The sequence below is a fragment of the Amblyomma mixtum genome, chromosome 4 (genome assembly GCF_055824585.1).
Source record: "Amblyomma mixtum isolate Tamu chromosome 4, ASM5582458v1, whole genome shotgun sequence".
NCBI classification, from domain to species: Eukaryota; Metazoa; Arthropoda; class Arachnida; order Ixodida; family Ixodidae; genus Amblyomma; species Amblyomma mixtum.
Genome location: NC_143015.1, coordinates 153,052,699 through 153,078,876, shown reverse-complemented (window position 1 = coordinate 153,078,876; position 26,178 = coordinate 153,052,699). Strand labels below are relative to the sequence as shown.

The following is a 26,178-nucleotide window of genomic DNA, read 5'->3' as shown; positions in this document are numbered from 1 at the left end:
CCAATAAACCTATAAACCTATAAATTAAAAAAAAAAATAAAGAATGAAATTTGAAAAATAAACAACCTAAAATATTTGAGAATAGAAGACAAGAAAAATTGCTGAGAGATTGGGCCTGTGGGCTGACTCGCGCAAAGGCCCACTTTGTAATCGTCGTCTGCTCTTCCTCATGAGCACACGGTAGTAGTGAAGGATTTCCAGCATTTTAATGAGAAATAAAGTACTTCATACCCAGCAATGGCGGACAATAGCATTTTTGAGCGGGGAACCGTTTATGAACGCATTTTTTTTTCATATAACGCAAGATTTCGGTATACCAATCAATGTATACGCAGGTCACCAGACGGCGGTCTTGTATTTTTTTTTCTATTCACGTTATTGCAATCGTCAAAAGTGTTCCCCAATGGTTTTCTATGGCAGTCTTAACTGCTCGATGCGATCGATGGAAACACTTAAAAAAATATTTTGCTACATATCCGAATAATGGACCATTTACCTTCAAGGTTTCCTTAAGAGTGTCTTACAATTTTTCGATTTTCTAAATTTTTCCCCGAGAAAGCTGGACATGACAGTGAAAGCCCCTGAATGGCACTGGACATGGCACTGGACATGACACTGAATATTGGGCCGATTTTTTTTTATTCGAGCTGTTTGCATTAGACAAACAGCCGCCTGGGGAGCCATACGAGAAGGTTTGTATTCGTAGGTTTGATGATGTCGCTGTTGACCACTTCTGAATGCAAAGATGACCTTTTTTTGTATTTCTTGGTACTGTAATTATTGGCGATGCTCAACCCACTTTTATCGTGCACTCAACATCTCTGTTTAACAGGGGCTTTGTAAGGCAGGAGTCACATTGCACAGACTCATTGTCACTGTAAATAATAGTAACAACTGAAAATAAAGAAGCGGCTAATGTGAATGCCCCACGTTCGTTCTCCATGCGCAGGTCTACTCACGAACGCTGTTCCCAGCAGCCTTATGGTCAACAAGCCCCCAAGAGAGTAAGCATGCGCAATGACATCAATTGAAGTGTTGCCGTCTATAGAGAATTTCGTGATCTTTATACCCGGTGAACTCCTAGTGAAGCGTTCCCTAAAGAAATCAGAGCTTTGCGAACTCACTGATGACTAGTGCTATTGCCTAATGGGAAAGAATGTCGAGTTAGCTGCTTTTTTCTACGGTCTGCCAGCTGAGAAGACATTGCAGCTGAAAAGAATTTTATTCAAAAACTATTTTAAACGCAGTTCTCGGGCCGTGTTTAGCAATGACTCCTTTCCAGTACCTTTGGTCATGTCCCTTTGGCCGCTGCCACCGCGGTGGCTCAATGGTTATGGTGCGCGGCTGCTGACCCGAAAGACGTGGGTTCGATCTCGGCCGTGGTGGTCGTATTTTGGTGGAGGCGAAATCCTAGACGCCTGTGCGATGTCAGTGCACGTTAAAGAACCCCAGGTGGTCTAAATTATTCCGTAGCCCTTCACTACGGCGTCCCTCATAGCCTGAGTCGCTTTGGGACGTTAAACCCCCGTAAACCAAACCAAACCGAACCAAACCAACTGATTGGTTGCTGCTTCCAGTGGTGTAATGCATCAGGAAAGACGTCAGTCTGGAAGTAGAGAACCACATTTGTGGCGCCACTTACTGCAGAGGCCGATTTTTGCGACCCTCCAAACAATGAATGAATGAATAAGCTCTTTGTTTAGAAAGGGAGGCTTGATGGCGTCTGTTTGGCAATTGGGTTGTTGAGGAAGGATACATGGAGGGATGTCTTGGGTGCCGAAGCAATAAATAAGCTGTTTCGGAGGCTTCAAACGGTAGAGAGATCCCAGGTGGCAAGGCGGTGGCTTCGCCTCCCATTTCCGTCTTAATTAAGCGCAGTCAAAGTGATGAGTGTTCTGCCATTCTTTGGTTCTTGTTTCTTTTTTGTTGGCGCTGGCTTAAGTTTGTAACGACCGGAGCTATAGGAAAGAAGAGGGATGAGGGACTAGTTGGAAGGGAAGGAATTTGGAAAGAAAGAATCAATTCCTAACATCTGGAGAAGGCTTTCCTTGCTATACTTCGTTTTTTTTTTGCGTGTGTTCGAGGTCCAAAAAGTAATTTATGAATAACTTCAATACATTTAGGAAGTCCTTGCAAGGTAATGCCAGTACTCTTGGGAACGAGCAATTGGTAATGTAATTTACATTTGCGCGATATTTAGTACAGTAATTAGTAATGTAATCGATACGCCTTTTAAAGCCAAATTTTGCTATATATGGCACGAAACACGAAATATGAGCATGGAGTGGCCTTGTTTGTTGCTCAGTTTGTTGCTCAGGAATTGCTCAGCGACCGGGGTCGCGTCTTCTTGTCCGGCGTCGTGGAAGCCCTCCTTCGGGAGTGTCATATCGTTCACCGCACGACGTCTTCGTACCATCCGCAGACCAACGGCATGACCGAGCGCTTTAACCGGACCCTCGGCGACATGATGGCCAAGTACATTTCTGCCAATCACTCAGACTGGGACCGCGTTCTACCTTTCGTTACATACGCCTACAACTCTGCAACACAAGCCACTACTGGTTTTTCCCCGTATTTTCTTCTGTACGGACGCGAGCCTTCCTCCATCATGGACACCATACTCCCTTACCTCCCCGATTCGTCCGAATTTACAACCGTCTCTCAGGCCGCTGCGCATGCCGAAGAATGCCGTCAACTCGCCCGTTCCTTTACTTCACACGACCAGCACCGTCAGAAAAGCTCCCGCGCCTCTTCTCCCGTTCTGCCGCCGCATTATCTTCCGGACTCCTTGGTTTGGCTTTGGGTGCCCTTCTCCAGCCCAGGACAGTCTACAAAACTGCTGAGCAAATACCAGGGCCCCTATCGCGTTGTTCAGCAGACATCGCCAGTTAATTATTTTGTGGAGCCCGTCACGCCTTCGTCGGACCATCGCCGCCGCGGCCGTGAAATCGTGCACTTAGACCGCCTGAAGCCCTACTACGACCCAGCTCTCGTCTCGTGCCCTTAGGCCGCCAGGATGGCGCCTTTTCACCCCGGGGGTATTGTAATAAAGAGAGTTGGGGTTTGCTGCCTCAGCGGCTAGCGCTGCCGAAGGAGAGGAAGATGACAGAAGAAGACAGAAGACGAAGCTAAAAAAGCTCGGGTGCGCGCTTGCGAACGCCGGCCTGCTGAGCAGCACTGCTGGGACAAGGACTGTGCCCGACCACACTAACTGTGCGAGTTTCCACATTACAATGCATTTATTCATTTCGGTACCCTACGGGCACTCCCATGCGTTATGGTCGTGCGGGGCGCCCTCCTCGTGGAACGCAAAGACCGACTGCACAGACACAAAATGAGTAGAAGCACAAACACGCTTCTCCAGAGGGCAGCCTGCGCGCTAAAAGCTAGCGCTTAAAAAAAAAAAAAAGAATAATCGAATGTTTTCACCCCTGCTGCCACAGAAACGTTTTAAATTGGTTTTAGAGAAAATAAATGGGGCAGTATCTGTCTCACATCTCGGTGAACACTTTAACCGCGCCGAAAGCGAAGGGATAAAGAAGAGCGTGAGAGAAGAAAGGAAGAAAGAGGTGCCGTAGTGGAGGTCCTCTGGGGATCATTAACGTTCACTGATATCGCACCACACACGGGCGCCTTTTGCGTTTTGTCCTCCATCGAAACGCGGCCGCCGCGGCTGGATTCGAACACGGGAACTGCGACTCTTTTGCGCTCTCCTATTAGCGGTACACAGTGTCCTCGTGCGGTGGAGTGGCGTTCACGAAAGCTGAAGAGCAGTTCTTAACTGGGAAGCGATTTTTGATTCTATATTCGGCACCAACACGCATAACATGTTGCTAAAAAGCGAGTAAAATAATTTTTGTTTACGCATACATCTAATTCCTAAATGTAGACGGCACACAAAAAGCTTACTGACACCTTAAAAATTCAGATGGAAGTGAGCGCCTGCATTTCATTTTTCTGTCTGTCTGTCAACATCGTATTTTTTCGCGGTGCTGCTAGAAGGCGTTTGTTTATGTTGGAGGCGAACGCTGGCGAGCTATATGGGTCATTACATTCTTCACTGAGTGACGGAACTGCGCAGAGACCTGGCCGCGATGAGCATATCGGACATCCATCGAATAGCCAAAGAAAAGCTGGAACCGGCGGTCAGGCTGTACTACGAGAGTGGTGCGGATCAGGAGCAGACGCTCAAGGAAAACATGGAAGCCTTCAAAAGGTGGGTGTCCCCTCAACCTGCTAATGAGTAATGAGTAATTAATTACTCCCTTATTACCAGCCTGCTTGAAGTCGGTGATTGCATGTCCGCTTTCTCTTCTATAGGGGAGGCAACCTCAGCCAGGTGGCGCTGCGCCATTTGTGTACTCACCAAAGGAAGCTGCATTGAGGCACCCTACGTGCACCTAGAGTTACTGTATAAGCTCCTGTTTTAGAAAAATTTCTTCAGACAGCTTATAGACTGTCCATACACTTCTCTCTATAAAGTCACTATACTCTCTATAGACAAACCCTAGAGAACAATCTAAAGGCAATACAAATGCTATAAACAGTCTACAGACTGTCCATACACTTCTGTCTATGAAGTCTATATACTCTCTATAGACAAACCCTAGAGAACAGTCTAAAGGCAATACAAATGCTATAAACAGTTTACAGACTGTCCATACACTTCTGTCTATGAAGTCTATTTACTCTCTATAGAAAAACCGTAGAGAACAGTCTACAGGGATTACGAATCCTATAGACAGTCTATAGACTGTCCGTACACTTCTGTGCATAAAGTCTACCTACTCTCTATAGGCAAACCCTAGAGAACAGTCTATAGACAATAGAAATCCTACAGACAGTCATAGACAATCTATAGATTTATAGCCATACACTTTTAGTAAACTTTTGTCTATGACAGTCTATGGACTATGAGGAGACAAAAATAAATATCTGTAGAAAGGCATTAGAGTCTATAAGAAATCTATAGACTGTATTTTTATAAGGGCCGATGGGAGTCGGAGTTTCGCGTTTGCTTTTGCTGTGCTATTCGCTACTACGTGACTGCAAAGCATCCATGTAAAGCATAGAAGTTAACACGCCTGCAACATTTGTGTCTAGACTGCCGCCGTTTGTATAAACCCATTGGTTTGCACTTCATTCTCACGCTTAGCGTAATTTTTTTCTTTCCGCGTGCATGCATTCCTTACAAAACTTCTTTCTTATCTAGAAAGCGCAGTTTTACTATCAATTTCGTCGTTTCATTAATTCATACATCTTTACTGAGAAGGATTGCCCGACGACTAAGGGGAAAGAAGTGGAAGCGCAAGCTCAGCGCTCTGCTAAACTTTGCTTCAGTGCCAGGCGTACAAACCCTCTTATTTTACTAGGCAGTGTTTGTGTCTTCTGCTGTTTACAACAGATGGCGCCACCCTTCGCCACGGTAGCTGTTTCGCTGTTTACTTTTTGAGATAGGTCTTTGTGCAGCCTGCTTTTGACAAAGAAGGAGCCTTACCCCTCTACAACACCATTCTTCTTAGAATCAAGCGAGTTCGACAGGCAAAAGATAAGCGACATGATCGAAAAACCACTATAGTGGGACACAACTTTACAAAAAAAACAGCAGTTGCTAATACAGGGCCACGGACCATGGCGTCCTGTATTACTCCGCTGGCGGATTGTAACAGTAAATGAAGTCAGCTTCGTAATGTTTGACTACCTTAAACAAGCCAGGTATCAAAACTGAAGAGCTTATCGCTTTTTTCTTGTGATAAGCTTCTTATTTAGACATTCACGAAAAGTTCCAACAGCGGACTACTTTTCATTGTGGAGGAATTCTGTGCGGCGGTCCTGAATGTGGGCGGAGCTTCACTGTAGACTTAAGTTGTATCCGACAATACAAACACTGATTCGAAAGAGGCTTCTTTATGCTAGAGTTTCAAATTTCTCTCATAACTGGCCACGTGCAGGCTTCGCTTCCGGCCTAAGTTGCTGGTGGACGTTGCGCGCATCAACATGGCGACAACCCTGCTTGGAAGGCCGGTGTCGATGCCGTTGGGCTTCTCGCCTTCGGCAATGCATCAGCTGGCGCACCCCGACGGTGAAATAGGAACTGCCCAAGGTACGCCTGTTCGGTTTTGTTTTCGAAGTGTTGCATGATAGCAGTCTTGTATAAAGGTTTAAAGGAAACAGGTATGCGAAGACTTCCGGTGGATGCGACGTCACACCGTTCCCGTGGCTGTATCGACGTCCGCGCTATTTCGACTACAACTTATAAGTAATACGTACAATATACAATAGGTAATATCCTACAAATTTTCCAGAACTGTGCCATGAATGGTTGGCTTTAGTTCATTACAGAGCAGGCGTATATAATAAGTATTTTTTTTCATTTATTTACCATAGAGGCCCATGTGGGCATTACATAGGGGGAAACAACACGTAAGAAATACAAAGAGCAAGGTACAATAGATAAATACAAAGAACAAAATAGAAATAAAAAAGAAATACAAAGAACAAAACACAACAGACGAATCAAAAGATAAATCTTACACACCTACTCTGTTCCACTATCTTTTAGTACTGAAAGAAAGTGGTCGCGATAAATAGTGTTACCTACAGAATGGGGGAGGGCATTCCATTTTCTTGTCGCCAGGTGAAGAAACGAAAATCTGACTGCGTCTGTTTGCGCAAACGAAGGTTCGTTTTTTTTTATTGTGGTCAAGTCGATGAAATGTGCTCATGGCAGGCCTAATTAGCGGGGCGGAGTAGGGTGTGGGGTCAAAATATAATTTATGAAAACAAGGCAAGGCGTGATACCTTACGTTTGCTTTCCAACGTAGTGAGGTTAAGCTTCTCTTTTATTACGGTGACGCTTGAGAAACGCGAGTGTTGACGCGCGATGAATCGACTGGCCCTGTTTGACAGTGTCTCAATTGGTTGTTAAGGTACTGTTGATGTTGGTGGTGGTGTGACACTTTTATTGGAACATCCTTTCTATTAGGCGTTCAGTACAGCGCTTGTCTGTGTCGTTTACTTTCCGTCCCTTGTGTTCCCTGTGCGCTATTTTTTACATCATGGGCGTTCAGTACGTCCTGGGCCAAGGCGACGAGGGCACGTTGCAGCCTCAGATCCAGGGAGGCGAGCCAGCTGGATGGGCCACGGTGGGGGTGGGGGGAAAGGATAGGCGGGGGACTGTAAGGCTGCGTGGCACTGTGTAAGGCAGTGTTCTATGTCTGCATATGTGGATGGGCAGTTTGGGCACTGAGGTGTAGAAGTGTACCGGTATAGATAAAGTATGGCTGGCGTATGAAGGAGATTGAACTGTATTCGGCGAAGAATGCGAGCTTCACGGATCGATAAGGATGGGTGTGGTGAGGACACCAAATGAATGACGCTACCGAGGAGAGGCTGTCAGCAGTAGAAAGCAAGGGCGGTGCCTACAAAAGCTAGCAACAACAGAACCTCATCCACGTAACGACCGGACATCATTCTCCACACCATCGCAACTCTGTTTGCAATTTGAGATTGCTAGAGTGCTCTGATCCACAGAATGCCGGCAGTCGTAACACCCGCCGCCTCCCATTTCAGCTGCCGAAGCAGCGGGGACAGTGATGATCCTGAGCACGCTGAGCACCGTGTCGCTGGAGGACATACGCCGTAGCGCACCCAACTGCACCCTGTGGCTGCAGACGTACCTCTACAAGGACCGGGCGCTCACCGAGGCGATGGTGAAGAGGGCCGCAAACGCCGGATTCTCGGCCATCGTGCTCACCTCCGACTCGCCCGTGTTCGGCCACAAGATGAAACCCGCCAAGTACCGCTTCTCCCTGCCTAGGCACCTGAGGTACGGGTCACGCCTTGCAAGCTTCAAGACTCGACATAAGCATCCTCGGCAGATAAAGACAGAGGGAAGATGGGATTGGTGACAGCAAAAAATAACAAGGGGTGGCAGGGCACCCTGAGACCGCTAGCAAACATTCGACATAGCAAACGTTTCGTAAATTGCTAGAACACTTTGGCAACTAAAGTGTTGAGAGGCGAAAGCCGAGGGCACTTGCCGTGCGGATGTGACGTATGTGGCGGATGTGACGTCACACCGCTCCCGTGGCTATATCGGTACCCAAATTATACATCTTTCGGGGATCTTAAGTGTTAATTACGCTTAATTACACATTTTGCCACCTAATCTAACACAAATCCGACGTTTTCCCGACTATTCTGTGACAATTTTCGCTATGCCGGTGACGACTTCCGATGGATGTGACGTCCCACCGTTCCCGTGGTTATCTCAAGTCCGCACTATTTCGACGCAATTTCGACATTTTTGCCTATAATTAATTAACTAATTAATATACAATCATCAAACGTGGCTTCTAGGTCCATTTTTTCCTCCTCTATCTGAAGCAACCATTCGTTTTCTTTTATCTTTTTTAGTTAACGAACGACAGTATGAGCCAGTAAAGGCTCTCGCCTTAATATTTGCCGCTTTTGTCAAAGATTTGAACTTTTAAAAAATTTTGTCCAGGAACGTTGGACATGAGCCAGCATGCGTTTCGTTGGTCAATGACTCATTGAAGTATTCGCCTACATATCATAAACGCAGTTTACTGTGTCGCTCAGCTTTTCAGTGAGTGAACGTAGCTACTGTCAGAAGGGCAAGCACGCCGTTCTCGCATCGCTGCGCAGGCTGGACAACCTAGCGCGATCATTGTCCGAGGCGACCGCCGCGGCCCGAACGGCCTTCGATTCGTTCGTGGACGACCTGATCTCGCCCAGCGTGGTCTGGTCCGACATAGCCTGGCTGCGAAACGTCTCCCGTTTGCCGGTCGTCGTGAAGGGAGTGCTGACGCGTGAGTGAACGATCATTTTATAACTTTTCACGCGCCATTAGCGATTAGTTTGTGCCGCAGATGACACTTTACAGAAAAAAAAATTGGCCTCGTAAGACGTCAACCTATAAATAATTTTTTACTCATTCGTACGTTTTGTTGAGTAAGAAGGACCTGTCAGGGAAGTAATTTTAGACTCGGGATCAACCCATGCGTTATATCAATGCTGTGTAATGGAATGTTTGGCAGTCATAGGCAGGAATCCTAGGTGTCAAGGACAATACGCTTTCTATGTAGAATCTGCGGCAGCCGTTTCGTATTCATTAGATTCTACGTTTTCTGTTGATTTTGCGTTTAATTTTTTAGCAACTCGATCGGTTACTAGGTTAGGTAGACGGCATTTGGTCGCTGCACTAATTACTGCATACGCGGCCAACAATAGACAGTTTCAGAATAGTGCATGCTCGCTTACGTAAGCTAAACACAAACGTTTTGCGAGGCTCCCTCCCCTTTCCCTCCTTCCTTCATCCATTCCCTAATGGTGCGGCTTACGTGTCCAGGGAGTAGTGAGACAGTTAGTGTGCCTTTCCTTTCCTCTAAAACACACTTTTTTTAAATCTCTAGTTGAAAGTAAGGAATGTTCTGAGTTGATGAGCTGCTGTGCATGGTGGATATCAGAGCAGAAATTCAATGCATACTTTCGACACGTGTTGAAGACAACTAAATGCGCGGTGAACGAATAACTGGTGTCACCCCTTTCTGTGGCCCAATTGTCATCCGCCGTTATGTTCCAGCGGAGGCCGCTGTGAATGCCCTCAGGAGCGGAGCGGCGGCCATCATCGTCTCCAATCACGGAGGGCGTCAGCTGGACGGAACACCAGCATCGGTACGTCTAGCGTCGTAGTTAGTGTGAAGTTGCTCGGGTTAGTGATATTGTTATGAGGAAAGGGAAACCCCTCTGTGGACACCTCAATCACGCAGCGGGCACCCGGCATAGTTTCGACGATTCGAACCCGCATGAAGGCGACGCCAGCAAGAAATGCTTTTCAGGAAGACTACATATTTAAAGTCGCGACTGAATAAAAAGCCAAGGCCAAGGTCAAATGACAAGGTCAGGTACCCAATGGTCAGAGTCATACGATCGCATGGTCATACTACCATAGCTTGGGCCATACCACCACGCAGTCAAGTTCGACTTGACCTTTTGAGGCATTGAAGGCCATTGTCTCATCCACATCGAAATCGGAAGTTGTGCCCGGAGGAGTAGATCTCTCACTCGTGTGACATAAATTATCCTGTGACAGAAATTATGTGGCAGAAATGTGACAGAAATGATCCCGGAGCCCTCCACCAGCGCATTTCACTCCTTCACCTTTCCCCATGGCGGCATGGTTAAGGCGTCCACAAAGAAGTAGCGCCGTGCTCTCCATTATGACTAATAATCGTGCATCGCAGATCGATGCCCTGCCCGCCATTGCGGCCGCCGTCGGCAAGCGCCTGGAGGTTTACCTGGACAGCGGCGTCCGCACGGGAGCCGACGTCGCCAAGGCGTTAGCCCTGGGAGCCCGAGCGGTGTTCGTCGGAAGGCCCGCGCTCTGGGGTCTGGCATACAACGTGAGAGAGCAGCCTTATCTTACGAGACCGGAGTTTTAATCCAATGGTTTTACCAGGAGTTTTGTTGATAGGATCGACGTCGCGGTATGTAATAGCCATAGAGTTTCTTACTATTACCTAGAGGGAAAGCTGGCGCTCCGTCTACGGGAGTTTGCGTGGAGGCCCCTCGTGGCCACTTCAGCCACCATGGGCGCTCAAAGCATCATGGGCCGGTGAGCTACCGACTGCAGAACTACAACATTTGGCCAAAAAATAATATAAAAATAAAGCTGTTAGATAACCAAATGTCCTAACATTCAATACCCTGTCTGTAGATTGCAACAAAGGAGCAGAAAAGCATGTAAATGCAATGCAAAGTTTGCCTAAAATAAGAGATGGCACGCTTTCCTAATGGCCAAGTAATGAACACTACAAAAGCTAATATTTCGTAATTAACAGGCACATTTTTAAAAGTAAATATTTTTTCAAAAAAAAAATATTGCTGAATATATACTTTAAGAGGTTTTTGATGGCATTTCAGAAAAGTGAAACCTTTTACTGGCGTTGTGTGTCGTTGCGGTTTCACTACTGTGGTTTTTACACACTGCGTTCGCGCGAAAGTCGTCTGCGCACACACGAACAGCGTTTTCGGAATGAAACATCTTAGTATTGCCACTCTGTGTTCCCGAAAAACTACGACTGTTCCGCAACAAGTAGCTCACCGCCCCATGATGCTTTGGCGTCCATGGTGGCTGAAGTGCAGCGCCGCCAGCTTTCCCTCTAGGTAATAGTGAGAAACTATACGGTAATAGCTGACTGTTCCTCATTCTCCTTTTCGCAAGAGGGGAAGCGACCAAAATGTCTCCAGGTACAGAGGTACACTGCAATCTCGAAAAGTAGCGCCATCTGTGGAGCAGTCGCAGAGTCGAGTTGAGCTGCCTGCAATGGCGACGGCATTTGCTGCACGCTGTCGTTTCGCTCGGCTCATTACTGTGACGAAAGGATAATGAAACATGCGCGTGTCGTATAGACGTATGATTTATTCCCCTATTTTGTACACCTAGCAAATTAAGCTGTTATGCCGTTTGGTTTCGACATCACTAATAATTTTAATTGGTTTGGTTTGGTGTATGAGGTTTAACGTCCAAAAGCGACTGAGGCTATGAGAGACGCCGTAGTGGAGCGCTCCGGAAATTTTGACCACCTGAGGTTCTTTAATGTGCACTGACATCGCACAGTACACGTGCCTCTATTGAATTCCTAAAACCGTTTTCAGAAAACGGGCCTTAATCTTGAGTAATCGCCGCACTAATAGAATAAAAAAGAGGCGATTACTGAACTATTTCTAGCCCGAAGAAATGGCGCTTGCTTGTATTTATTACGTGCATTTAGCCTTTTTCGTTAACAACAAGTGCCAAAGGATGTCCGTTATTCTGTTGCGAGTACGTGCTACAATACTTTTATTATGATTGTATATATAGGTCAAATCCGTTGTCCTGACAGAACTTATGCGTTCATATGATAAGGGAATCATTATGCTGTACTTCGCATGAAATATTAATCATCATAGAGTCGCACTGTAAAGTAAATCGGTGTCTTGGACTATGTAAAGGTGCTAGAGGAAACTTTAGTTCCAGGGAAGTTCAAGTTGTGGCTGATTGCAAACCGCAACCTTATTAGGCGAACAGCGTATTCTGTGTGAATTAACTCAATGGCCAATTGCATAGACCATCAGCATCATAGAGTTTCTTACTATTACCTAGAGGGAAAGCTGGCAGCCCGTCTATGGGAGTTTGCATGGCGACCCCTCGAGACCACTTCAGCCACCATGGGCGCTCAAAGCATCATGGGATGGCGGTGAGCTACTTGTTGCGGAACTGCAACTTTTGGCCAAAAAATAATGCAAAAATAAAGCTGTTTGATAACTACAAACGTCCTGAAATTGAAAATCTTGTCTAATGATTGCAACAAACGAGCAGAAAAGCATTTAAGTGCAAAGTTTGCCCAAAATAAGAGACGACTCGCTCTCCTATTGGCCAAGTAGTGAACACTATAAAAACTAATAGATCGTAATTAACAGGCGCACTTTTAAAAGTAAATATGTTTTCAAAAAAGATGTTGTTGCTTAAATACTATAAGAGGTTTTTTAATGGCATTTCGGAAAAGTGAAGCCTTTTATTAGCGTCGTGTGTCGTCGCGTTTTCACTACTATTGGTTTTGCTCACTGCGTTCGCGCGAAAGTCGTCTGCGCACACACGAACAGCGTTTTCGGAATGAAACGTCTTAGTAGTGTCACTCCATGTTCCCGAAAAATTAGGACTGTGCCGCAACAAGTAGCTCACCGGCCCATGATGCTTTGGGCGTCCATGGTGGCTGAAGTGCAGCGCCGCCAGCTTTCCCTCTAGGCAATAGTAAGAAACTCTATGATCAGCATAGCCTGCATTAAAATAAAATTCGGCAAGGACGTTAAAAGCACCCAAAGCCCAATAACCACTAGTATTCCGCTTACAGGGCAGGGCAGGCGTCTGCACTGTACTGGACATATTCAGGACTGAACTGGAGAGGACACTGAAGCTTCTGGGTAAGTGCCTTCCTGGCAAGAAATTCAGACCCGTTCTTAACAGCCTGCTGTATCAAGCAGGCAGCACTAAAGAAACTCGCTGTCTTCTGGATTTTTGTCCTTTTTGTTCCGCTTATCCACACAGTTGCTTCACGACGATTTCTTTCACTTACCCTCAGCAGTGTATCCACGCCGTGACCATCCTTTCAAAATCAAACGCATCACATGTCGCACTTCAAGTTATGCTAAATCATTCATACCCAAAACCATTATTGATTGGAACCGGCTGCCTTACACAATCGCAACTGAAACGAATGCGACATCATTTCATGAACTTTTAAAAACTCAAATCCATGTGTAGTTTTCTTCTAGTTCTGTTCTGCTCACCGCAATGTGTTCGAGTTTTGCTTTTCGTTCTGTTTATTCCGTTGTTTTTATCTTTGTGTTTTCTTTTCTTGTTCTTTTTTTTATTTTTTTTTCTTGTTCCGCCACATTTCGATTCTTGCTGACGACCAGTTATTGCTCTTTTCTTGCTTCTTTTTTTTTTGCCCTGTTACTCATGTTAATGTTCCTTCTATGTATTCAAGTTGAAATTTTTACCACCCCCTATGTAATACCCTCGTGAAGAGGGCCTTTAGGGGTATCTTGAAATAAATAAATAAATAAATAAATAAAGTCTTGCTGAAAAGTTTTCGGGATGCAGATTCGCGGGATAAATAATATTTCTCAGTTTACTCGCCAATAAGTCAGCTGCAATTCGTTTAAGCAGATGGAGGACGCATTTACCGCCAAGTTTCTATGACTTTTATTTACTTGCGTTGCTTCCGTGGTCCGAAATCATTTTTTCCCCAGCGAATCAGCATCCCGGAAGCTTTTGTACATGACTTTACTAAATATTTTTGCCTCTTTAAGCATTCTTACTAAGTGGTTATCTCTTGCGTCATCTTTGCTTTATTTCATCGTCACATCTTTCTTGTTGTACTTTTATGAAAATCGTCGCTCCTAGCCCAGCGCTATACAGCTTTCACAGGCATGAGGAAGTAAACACAATTCATAGGAATGTTCACGCTCGGTGACGTCACGATTAGAGCCCCAAGCCACTTATAAATGACAGAAGTGTGCTCCGGGGCGCCCTTCGAACGCTATAGAGAGGTGCTTTGACGACTGTAGAACAAGCAAGTGAAATTCTCCAAACTATGGCCGATGGCTTGGCGCATCCTCTGAGCAATTACAGAGAAATAGTGGTTTGCTTCTATAGATTTTACGGGGTTTAAGGTCCCAAAGCGACTCAGGCTATGAGGGACGCTATGTAGTGGGGGGCTCTGGAAAATTTCGACCACCTGTGGTTCTTTAACGTGCTATGACATCGCACGTCCTGGCAAATATTTTTTTAGACAGCCCATAGACTGTCCATAGACTTCTGTCTGTAAAGTCTATAAACTCTCTGTAGACAAATCCTAGAGAATAGTCTATAGGCAATACAAATGTTACAGCCAGTCTGTAGGCAGTCTATAGATTTATGGCCATACACTTTTAGTAGACTTTGATCTATAGTCAGTCTGTAGACTATGACTAGTCAAAAAGAAATATCTATAGGAAGGCAACAGAGTCTATAAGAAGTCTATAGACTGTCTATAGAATCCGCGTCGTTCGGGTCAGCACACTAGCACCATGACCACAGATGTAGTGGTTAAGCATTTTGTTACCTTTAAGAGCGTTCAATGGTAGAAGAAATTTAACTGAGCTGCACCGGACAAATAGCTTTCAGTACTTTCATGAAAATACGCTATCAACACACGCAGAAATATGCTGCCCACGATCTGTATTACATCATTCACAATGAAGAAGAAGAGTTTCTTGCTAAGGCACCACCCTTATAAAAATGGTCTATAGCCTTTTTATACACTTCTTATAGACTATATTGACTTCCTATAGATATTTGCTTGCGTCTTTTCATAGTCTGTAGGCAGTCTATAGACAAAAGTCTTTTAAAAGTGTATGGTCATAAATCTATAGATCTATTATAGACTGTCTAAAGGATTTTTATTTCCTACAGACTAATCTATAGGATTTGAATATAGCGTAGGGCCATAAATCTATAGATCTCCCATAGACTGTCTATAGGATTTCTGTTTCCTACAAACTAGTCTGTAGGAGGAGGAGGTTTGGTTTTTGGTTTTTGTGGGGTTTAAGGAATACGAGTAAAGGCAGGGAGGTTAACCGGACTAGTCTATAGGATAAGGGAGTAATTACTTACTGGCATCCACCCAAGAGCAGCCATACGGCTACAAAGGAAAGCTATACAGCTTTCTCAGAAACTTCGTAGTTAAAGAAAAATTCGTCCTGGTCCGGGGTTCGAACCCGGGACCACCGCTTCACCGGAGCAGTCGCTCTACCAACTGAGCTAACCGGGACGGCAAGCTTATGGTAGGGCGAGAGCGAATTGATCAATAACTCGAAGTGGGAACAGTGTTGGTCAAATGTTTTAGGGGAATCCCCCAAGGTGGAGTAAATTTGTAATAAGGGAGCAATTACTTACTGGCATCCACCCAAGCGCAGCCATACGGCTACAAAGGAAAGCTGTACAGCTTTCTCAGAAACTTCGTAGTTAAAGAAAAATTCGTCCTGGTCCGGGGTTCAAGCCCGGGACCGCCGCTTCACCGGAGCAGTCGTTCTACCAACTGAGCTAACCGGGACGGCAAGCTCATGGTAGGGCGAGAGAGAATTGATCAATAAATCGAAGTGGGAACAGTTGGAAGTGGAAGCTTGCCGTCCCGGTTAGCTGAGTTGGTAGAGCGACTGCTCCGGTGAAGTGGTGGTCCCGGGTTCGAACCCCGGACCAGGACGAATTTTCCTTTAACTACGAAGTTTCTGAGAAAGCTTTATAGCTTTCCTTTGTAGCCGTATGGCTGCACTTGGGTGGATGCCAGTAAGTAATTACTCCCTTATTGCAAATTTACTCCACCTTGGGGGATTCCCCTAAAACATTTGACCTAGTCTATAGGATTTGTCTGTAGCGTATGGCCATAAATCTGTAGATCTCCTATAGATCGTCTATAGGATTTCTATTTCCTACAGATTAGTCTATGGGATTTGTCTGTAGCGTATGGCCATAAATCTATAGATCTTCTGCAGACTGTCTATAAGATTTCTATTTAATACAGACTAGTCTATAGGATTTGTCTATAGAAAGTCTATAGAATTTACAGACAAAAGTCCAAGCAACGTCTATAGACGACCTTAAAATATTTCTGCTAGAGCAAAACAAATATGCATGTTTATGAACTGACAAATGGCTGTCTTTGCGCAGGATGCCCGGATATCTCGCAACTGAACCAGGGGTACGTTGTGCACAAGGATTACTACTCCTCATTTCATTATTCTCTCCCTCGCTGTCATTCATCGAGCGAAAAGAACTGAATGGATCAGTTGAACTCAACAATGAATATCAAGCAACTCCGATGACAGGAAGCAGCTAGAAACGGACATAGGATCAACTGCAAGCTTGAAGACCTGAGGATGTACGATATTGATTTTTACCGAAGACGCCCCGCGGAAAACGTTAATACAGACATGAGAATTTTAATAAAAATTAAAAAGACCAGTTAATCACCAATCAGAATAGGACAGAAGAGTAAAGAGCGCTGACACCTGTCAGGGCTCTTTACTCTTGTGTCCTATCCCGTCCCTTCTTTCTACGCGCGCTGCCACTGAAGTGATGTTTAATGAACTAGACCAACAAGCATCAATCTTAGGTAATCACCATCACAAGAAAATTAGCCTTGCAAAGAATGCGAAACCTCACTGGAGCTTTTCCGAAGGGAAAACAACACATGGCGGCACTGAACGTGCTTCCAGATTTCGTCCGGGAGACGTAGCTCCACGGCTTCGTTGAGCCCCGTCACTTTACTACGAGGGTGGAAGACCCGAGGATCGAGGTCCATATTAGCACTTACAGTCGATAATGCCACTCTAACAGCAATAACAATAGCTGTTTTTAGCCTCAAATGCTTCTAGCTATCATTCTCGACAAATTACGGGTCACATCGTGTGGAAACCAAGACCAACTGAACTACAGACCTGCACACTTGACAGGGTCCTATGGAGCAGCGTGCGCCAACTTTCGTTAGCTTATTGGCCGTTGAGGGCGGTCGGTTGACCTGTTCGTCTGCTGTGATCATCATCATCGTTTGCCATTTTGTGCGCGCTATTTAATACTTTTGTTTTGTCTTCCTCTGCTATCTTGACATCAGCAATGAAAATAGCCATAATAACCACTTATTTCGCTCTGAAAGAGTATGAAGAAATCTTCCTTTTTGTCCACTTTCTTTTTGTCGGCACCACCTTGCCTAGCATCATAGAGTTAATATAACCAACATGATAAATGGATGATAATGACTACGTGGACAAACGACAAAACTGCCTTGTTTAAAATGAAACAATGGAGGAGGCCATTTTCTCAACAGGTGTATATTAGCGCCACGCCGCCCGTAATGTTTCTACCCTAGCGGCAAAAGGCATGAACTAGAACATGCGCGCTGGAGAAGGGCCATTTGTGCAGGTCTGTAGTTCAGTAGGTCTTGGTGGAAACTGCGGTGACTTGAGGCCGAACATCAAGGCGAACTTATCCGAAAAGTTCTGAAATTTTTCGTATCAATTGTCTCCAACTGGAAAAAAAAACAGCCCTGAGCGGGATTCGAACCACCTTGGGCGCAAAGAGGAGGTGTCGAGAAACAGTTGTACCAGAGAAACGCAGTCGCCGCGGCAACTCCGGGAATGTGGAAACGAAATACTGCTTGGCCCCATCCCTGGGGTGTGAGAATGGAATTCTCATTGGCGGATGAAGGTGTGACGTCAAAGGAACTCGACCAATTAACGAGGAACATATCGACGCACCAAGAACGACCACGGGACTCTTGACGTCACACAGAATTGAAATTGATGAAAACATCAGATAAAACGTGATTAGAAGGTCTCAACATGACTCAAAGGTCATTATGACATTTAAGAATGTAAATTAGAAGAAAACTGGGGTGTGATGGGAATCACCCGCGGGAGCCTTCGGTCGTGAGTCAGACACGATATACCTAGACCTTCGAGGCAGGTTCGATGGGCTTAATTAAAGGGAGGTCATTTCTGTGTCTTTTTGTTAATGAAGATAGTTTAAACAATTATTACCCATTTGTGTAGTTAGGCCAGATGCGAATTTGGTGCTCTAGCACTTCGGTTTTCACTTTAGTACCGGTATTCGGATACATTGTTCACGGATGGTAGTTTTTCGAACAGAGATAATGGGATCATGCCCATATGTGCAGAATTGGTCATTCTCTCCATTCATATATCACTGGGAGTCCTCGGCGCAATGGTGCTGCGGTAAATCACGCGCCACTGCGCTGCGATCAGAGGTGCTGCCACCTGGGCTTGTGAGAGCCATGTTGCTCTTCCCAAGCAACCTCTCGCGACCAATGATTAAAGTTGAATATGAAAACATTAAAAAATAACAATAGAAAAAAAAGTGTCCGTGCCTGCCAAGTGATTTACGAAGAGGAACCAAGGCCGGACCCATTGCTACTGCGTCGTACCCATAAGGTGGAATTCGTTCCCTCCGATTTTTCATTTATTTTGAATTTATCCACCATAAAAACAGTGTGGCCACGTTGTGAACCATATATGCTTATGCCTCACGCATCATTACAAAGCAAAAGTAACACAAAATTTGCTGTCTGTACTCATTTAAGGCAATCACTTCACGTGCAAGCATAATTATCATCCCCAGCACCACCATCATCATCAACCTGACTACGCCCACTGCAGGGCAAAGACCTATCTCGTGTCTCTCCAATTAACCCTGTCATTTGCCTGTTGCGGCAACCGTATCGCCGCAAACTTCTTAATCTCATCCGCCCACCTAACTCTCTGCCGCCCCCTGCTACGCTTGCCTTCTCTTGGAATCCACTTTTTACCCTTAATAAGGACCAGCGGTTATCTTGCCTTCGCATTACATGCCCTGCCCAAGCCCACTTTTTCCTCTCGATTTCAAATAGGATGTCATTAATCCGCGTTTGTTCCCTCACCAACTCAACTCCGTCCGCTTCCGATCTCTTAATGTTACACTTTTCATTTTTCTTTCCATAGCTCGCTGCGTTGTCCTTAACTGAAGCAAGCATGATGTTTGAGATAGGTTAGACAGAATGAAATGCAACAAATATGATTACTTTTTATTGCAGTGCTTTGGTATTGGTAAAGTTTTGGCAGCGGGATGTACTGAGTTGGCTCAAGTACGTTCCAACTGAAGCGTGGTGGCCATTTTCTCACGTAAACTCAAAAGGAGTACTCATTACGGAGTCAATTTATTCCATTTAGATACTGTTGCTTAAAGTCAACAGCCTGTCAATTTAACCACAACAGACATCTTTAATGGGATATCTGCCCTCTTGACGACTTGCCCATAAATGCGCCCCTAGACGAGCGCACTTCCTATGCTTGACAACTTTTCGCAGTTCCAATTATTTCCTTATATCCATTCACCGCTGTTCAAGAGAAATTCGTTCATTTAAGGATGATTTCATAAAAAACCTCCTTCATGTGCAAATTTAATGTGTATGCATCACCAGTGCGTGAACCCCGTCGGTGGCTAGCTGTTGCGAAGTCGAGAACAGCACATTGCTAAGTAGCTGGAACAATTTCTTCTGCACGTAAGAATACAGATGCAAACCAAAATTTACGAGATATAGGTGGGAGGAGAATTATTTCGGTGCCTTCACGCCAGGCAATCACCTGAATTGATCGCAAGTTTGAAGGGAGCCGTATAATTACCAGATTACCAGGTTGCGAGACCTTGCACATACATGCCGGAAGCTTTCAACGCGAGAGCGTTAAGGGCTGCGTTACGCAGAAAACTCGGTGTCGACGTCGTCGGCGTTGTTAGCGATGAATAGGGTGACGTAGGCAGGCAGCCACCCCCGGAGAAGCAACCTATGCGAGCAATCTAGGTCACGTGACCTTGTCGGGTTGTCACAACTAGAGCCTCTCAATGAGTCACGACCTATCCACCGGATTGTGAGGCAACTCAGCGCACTGGCAGGTGGCAGTAAATTAAAGCTTGATCGCGAGGTGGTGGTGAAAAACATTTCATTTGAAAAACTTTATATTTGATCGCAAGAGTTTGCTTGGGAAGAGCAACTTGGGTCACACAGGGCCCACCGGTGGCACATGCCTTGGTACGCTTAACGACAGCTGCATTAAGTTCGAAATCCTCATAAGTGGTGCGAATTTTCGGTCCCTTTAGAATGGAAAATGTGGACACTCGACGTTACCTTCGTTACTGACTTTCGTGAAATCCCCACCAAATTTTGCCAGTCAGGACCTCCCCTGCGGCTTTAGCACCTGGATGCGTTGCTCGGAAAAACACAGAAGAAGCCGAGAGCGGGAAGCAGCAACGGCGGCAGAGTGTTGTCTTTGTTTTTCTGCGCCACAGCGAGGACGTGACGTCAGCAGCACGCCCGTACGGAAACGCGCTCTCACATGACAGTCACGGAGAGACCCGAGATATATGGCCTGCGCGCACCGCCGTCGTGCGCATGCGGCCGCATGTCCGTGCGCAGTTTCGTTGGGCCCCTTCCAAGGTTTCCGTACGTGCAAGACGATCAACCGGTGAACATATACCACATGAACTACGCAGCAACTTTCCTCTTCGAACCGCATTCTCTCTCTCTGCGCGGACGGGTGGTTCGACCGCGTCGTTCTATTTTATGTCTCCGTCATGGGCAACAAAACCAGCTGTAAGTCAATCTTTTCGCTTCAACTCCACCCTGTTCTGTAGTACCGACTTCCGAGTGAGGATATTCTCCTTCAGCTAAAGAGTTTGCCTTATTCAAACGGTATTTCTATTCTGTTGTATTTGCAAAGGCGATGACCGCCGCTGTCAGTCTCTTTGCTGTCAGTCGCCGCTTCCTACCTGTCACGGAGTGTCCGCCGTAGCTAGCTTCTGATGTATACTGCACGTCGCTCACGCAACCCCTCTAAAGGCCCTGGAAAAGGCGAATTCCCAGCAGAAGGGAAACGGCAGAAACATGACCGAAAGGACCCGCAAATGTTCGACGCAGTCACGCATCTTTGCAAATACAAACGCACGGAAATAAGCAACGCACGTGCAACGCAAAAAAGCGGTCGCTGCGAGCAAGGCACCTAGCGGCGTCTGGCGGAAGTCTAAGTAAACCAGGAAAGTTTGGCGCGTAATTTAAAGCGCTGTAGGAGTTTCTATTATAGACCGGTTAGGAATACGCTATGATGAGCTTTTAAATTTTAGGGCCGTTATATCTGACACTTCATGTACGGCAGTTTTTGTTAAGCGCATTAAGCGCTGCGGATTTTCTCGAAGAAAGCACATAATCTCTAAGTTGTCACAAATAACTGGTTTCCTTTATTGCGAACCGGGCATTTTACCGCCTCGTGTAATGTTGTTTGCTTATTACTTTTTTATTTCCTTGTCGCCTGAACTACCTACGTTACATAACACGAGAGAAATATTTTCGGAAAGCAAAATTATTCCAGTGGCAAAAATCTATGCCTATCGTCTTAGACGAACATTGAAACAGGAACTCTTGAATAAAAAATCGTTTATTTAAAATCTTTCTGGCTTGACAAAGAGCGAAGAAAAGCATAGGACAAGAAATAAAAACACAAGTGTGCATATATATATATATATATATATATATATATATATATATATATATATATATATATATATATATATACATACCGGGTTTCCCAGCTAAATGTAACCACGCTTTTAAAAAAGACGAAGTGTCCTACTGCAGTGATACCAACTGAAGGCTGTTCAGAGTCGCATGGCCTAGTCAAGTATTTTTCATTCTTCAAAGTTCATTCATTAGTTAAGTTTAATTGGCTAACTTTTTAATTGTTGACTTCAGGAAAAAAGTGTCAATGAAAATGCTTTAGATCGCCTCAATAAAACCGCTAGTAGTGCTGTTTCCATCACGGTAACATTTACGTAGCTCTATTTATCGGCCTTAAAAGAAAGTTATCGCGTGACCAGCTGCTAGCTCGCATCTCTGTCCCAATGTGCTCCCAAAGTCTCATCGAGGAGATGACTTGATTTTCTACGGCGCATCTTGGGACGTTTAGTGGCACCGTTGTCGCGTGGAAGCCTTTTCTTGTTGTCTGAATTACGGTGAAAGGCCGGTAAAAAAACTTTACAAGCTTAGTTACATTTAGCTGGGACGCCCTGCGCGCACACGCACACGCACACATCTGTTGCGTGAGAATCAAGTGCTTCACTGCTTAAAAGAGCATATCGCGAAGTATACGTGCCGTTACAGGAAACATTTAATTGACTCGGCGTTTTGATCGGAAGACCGATATTTTTCAAGAGTGATTTGTCATCGCTGGTGTTTCCCCTTTTTATCGGGGTTCGACACTCCCTATCCGTTCCTCGTTCACCTGTTCTGTGCCCAAACCCTATAACAGGGGTAACACCAGCTAAGACTAATCACAATTGAAAAAAGATCGGTCTGGCGATCGAAACGTCGACTCAAATTTTATTTGTAGATGTGTTTCCTTTAAAGGAGCTTATCCTTCGAGATACGCTATATATATTTATATATAGGTTGCGAGAACATGAAGTGCTTAAAAGAGTATATAGCGAAGTATACGTTTTGCTAAAGGAAGCACATTTATTTGACTCACAGTTTCGATAGGAGGACCGCCCTTTTTCAAAAGTTCGGTCCTCCGATCGAAACGCCTAGTAACATAAATATGCTTAACGAAGCGTATACTTTGACGTGCGTGTATATATATATATATATATATATATATATATATATATATATATATATATATATATATACGAAGGCCAGACCCTGGTCGAAACGTTAGAATAAAGTTGTTGTTTTTCTACCGTGTGTCAACCGAATTACGTTTATATATATATATATATATATATATATATATAAGATAAACTCACCAGAAATTGAAAAATATAACAGGATTTAATTCAAGACGTTTCGGCTGGCTGGTGGACCTGACTTTTTCGGGTTACACTATAAAAAGGCTTGTCCTTTGGCCTTTTTCTAGTGCAGAAGGACTCGAAAACGGCTGGTCCTCCAGCCGAAACGTCGTGAATGAAATCCTGTTATGTTTTTCAATTTCTGAGGACCATCTTATATTGATCGATCAGCTGCCTTATCTTATATTGCTCAATATATTGTGTATATATATATATATATATATATATATATATATATATATATATATATATATATATATATATATATATATATATATGAAAGAAGCCAACAGCCACAGAAACCAAGGGGCACAGGGGATTTTTTTTTAAATTAATTTATTTATTTTGTGGTGTTGATCAATTTAGAATATTACTAAACATGTTATCGCTTAAACCTAATTGATTAGAAAAGCAGAAGAAAAAACAACCACTGCCGCCGGTGGGATCCGAACCCACGACCTCCGAATTACGCGTCCGGTGCTCTACCTCTGAGCTACGGCGACGGCTGTCAAATCTTCTGCTTTCGGGGGTATTTATGTTTACAAGTAACCTAACCTTGAGAGTGTTCATCAGCGCCACCCACGTTCATAAGCGGCGGACGTAGAACGTCCTGAGTTACCGCAGGTAGTGACGTAGAACGTCGTCGAACGGAGAGGGTGGAAGCTGCGTGAGAACCCTCTTATGCTTCCTATGGAGTCAAGGCTGCCAGAACCGAGGCCCTCGCTAAGCAATTAAGCAAACAAGGGAAGGGGAATATATATATATATATATATATATACATACACACACACACACACACACACACACACACACACTCACACACACGTATCTGTGTGTGGTTTTGTTTGTTTGTCCAGATTCATGCCATCTGGGGGCTGCTCACTCTGTCCAAAGAGGGACTCCGTCGACATCGACGCGTGTGGACGCACAGGCTATCAAGAAAAGGATCGCGGCTCTTCCACATGGTCTTCAGCTTTCGTGCACCCGGAGCCGTGAGAGACCGGTGTGCCAGTTACTGGGTCACCTGGCCGCCTGCAACCACCTCCTCTGGCACTTGGGACTCCAGTTACGAGAAGACGAGAATGACGACCTCGGCGACTTACGGCTCGTCGTGTCGGGCACGGTGACGGGAGTGTGGATACAGCACTCCGCAAGCCTTGCCATGAGCCTGCTTACTTTGCTTTTCACGCAACATCGATGCCTCGTGTACGTCGAGCTGAACGAGAACGTCGTAAGGCCCTCTCTCCTGAGGCAGTACCTGTCAAGCAGCCCCGGTGTGAGGAGGGTGCATGTTTGTTGCTACGATCGGATTTCCAGTAAGGTAGACAGAATCGATGAACTTGTTTTCGAGCTAATACCATCAATGGAACAGATCGAAGAACTGGTCTTTCATCCAAGAGGCATCAGGTTACCTTCCCCTGTGACGACGGATATGCTGGGCCTCGAACGACCCGATGTTAGGCTTACGACCATCGACATTGCGGAGCTAAAACTGAATAATCCAACGGCCACCAGGGTAGTGGTACGCCTCAAAGAGATCAGCACCTTGACCAGTCTTGCTGTTGGGCATGAAATCTTTAGCCTCCCGAGTTTCTCCGAGTACCTCACCAAAAAGAACCCGACGCTCAAGATACTTGTTCTCAGATCAGGGCACACTTGTGGTCTCTCAATAACGAAACGCCTAGTGAGTGCCATTTCCGCGATGACAACGCTTGAAGAGCTGACCGTGTCCGTAGAGTTCACCAGTCCCCAGAAGATGGCTATTTTCGCTGAGGTGGTCGCCCGGAACCGAACCGTGCGCAGCATGACCTTGACAGGGCCGTGGACGTCCTCAGAGCGGGAACTGCTGGACTATTCTTGCAGGCCTACAATAGCCAACTGTCCGGATACATCTGAAGCGTGGCTCTCTGCTTTGAAAGAAAATTGTGTCCTGAAATCGTTGACCATGGACTTTTATAGCTTCCAAGAATCTGACTGCCACTCTTTCTTCCGTGCGCTATCGGTAAACAAGACCCTCATGAAAGTTACCGTCTTCAATCTCCCGACGCAGGGTGACCTGAAAGAAACCTGCCGCATTATTCGTGACTTCGGTCTTGAGGAAAGGGTGCTAATCAAAAACATTTACTTGGATTCAAACTCACTGCCAAAGCTCGCGGACTGCCCCAACGTGTCAACCGTATCTCTGAGCGCGTTTACACGGGACATGGACCTTTCGACGGCGTTGGTTGTCCTCGGTTCGTGCCTTCACATTACCTCAGTCTGCTTGGATATGGGTGACAGATTCTTCGACGGCACCTTTCATCGCACCCTGTTCGAATTTATAGAAAGCGCTGCCAACCTCAGAGAAGTGCGGCTTAGACTTCACGCGAGATTCTCCGCAGAAATGCATTTAGGTCATCGCGTTGCCCAAAGCACGGTGGTCAAAGCGATATCTTCTAACACTAAGCTTACTACGATCGCACTGAAAGGTTTCTGCCTGAAGGAAAGTGACTGCAGAATGCTCGCTGAAGCCGCAACGCGCGGGCCGTTTTTACACCATTTGGAAGTTGATTGCCACAAGGGTAACCCACACTTCCTACGACACCTGGAGCGGGTGGCAAGTTGCAGTTACAGTCTGCTTCATGTCCGGGTTCCCTATTGCGATGAGCGGGACCTAGACCATTTCGCAGTTCAGGAGATTACGAGGCGCAACTCAGGCCTTGTTATCCGGGCTGCTCGCTTTGTGACAGGGGATAAAACGAGGTATTGCGTGCGGGCCCTGGAGTTGGTGTGTAGGCACCCGAAGCTCACTGAAATGGTTGAAGACAGAGCGGCTGTTAGTTGTAGTGAAGCAAAGGAGATGATAAGACGTGCACTGTCCAGCATCGCCGATATGGAGGGGTTCATGAGGGCGGCCGGTGTTATCAAAGAAAGGGTCGAGTGCTACGCTAACAGCGACGGCCAAATGCAGTTGGATGAACTGGACGACGATTGCTGGTCGCATGTGAGGAAGTACCTCAAAGTGTCGGACGTCTTGGAACCTCCGCTGTGACTGTCTAAGGGCGGGCTGAGATGAACGAGCAAGTATTGAGTTTGTTTTGATTTATTGTTTAGTTGTTTATTCAAAGGAATTGAGTGTGCCAATTTCACCGTCTGCAATGCCAGTTGCGCAATACAAATAAATGTATTTTTGCTGAAAAGTATGG

At 45.5% G+C, this 26,178-nt stretch overlaps 2 protein-coding genes across 2 annotated transcripts; both read left to right on the top strand.

Annotated features, from left to right (window-relative positions):
* The first annotated feature begins 4,094 nt into the window (after nt 1-4,094).
* LOC149348826 (uncharacterized) lies at nt 4,095-16,490 on the top strand. The gene is made up of 8 exons (XM_089585915.1): nt 4,095-4,216; nt 5,952-6,103; nt 7,573-7,828; nt 8,671-8,834; nt 9,608-9,699; nt 10,269-10,427; nt 12,918-12,987; nt 16,277-16,490. The coding sequence occupies exons 1-8, from the start codon at nt 4,095-4,097 to the stop codon at nt 16,384-16,386; spliced, it is 1,125 nt and encodes a 374-aa protein (XP_089442041.1). The 3' UTR covers nt 16,387-16,490.
* A 3,618-nt stretch (nt 16,491-20,108) lies between these two features.
* LOC149348825 (uncharacterized) lies at nt 20,109-26,172 on the top strand. The gene is made up of 2 exons (XM_089588385.1): nt 20,109-20,747; nt 23,851-26,172. Exons 1-2 carry the CDS (start codon nt 20,729-20,731, stop codon nt 26,022-26,024), a joined length of 2,193 nt encoding a protein of 730 aa, XP_089444511.1. The 5' UTR covers nt 20,109-20,728; the 3' UTR covers nt 26,025-26,172.
* The last annotated feature ends 6 nt before the right edge of the window (nt 26,173-26,178 follow it).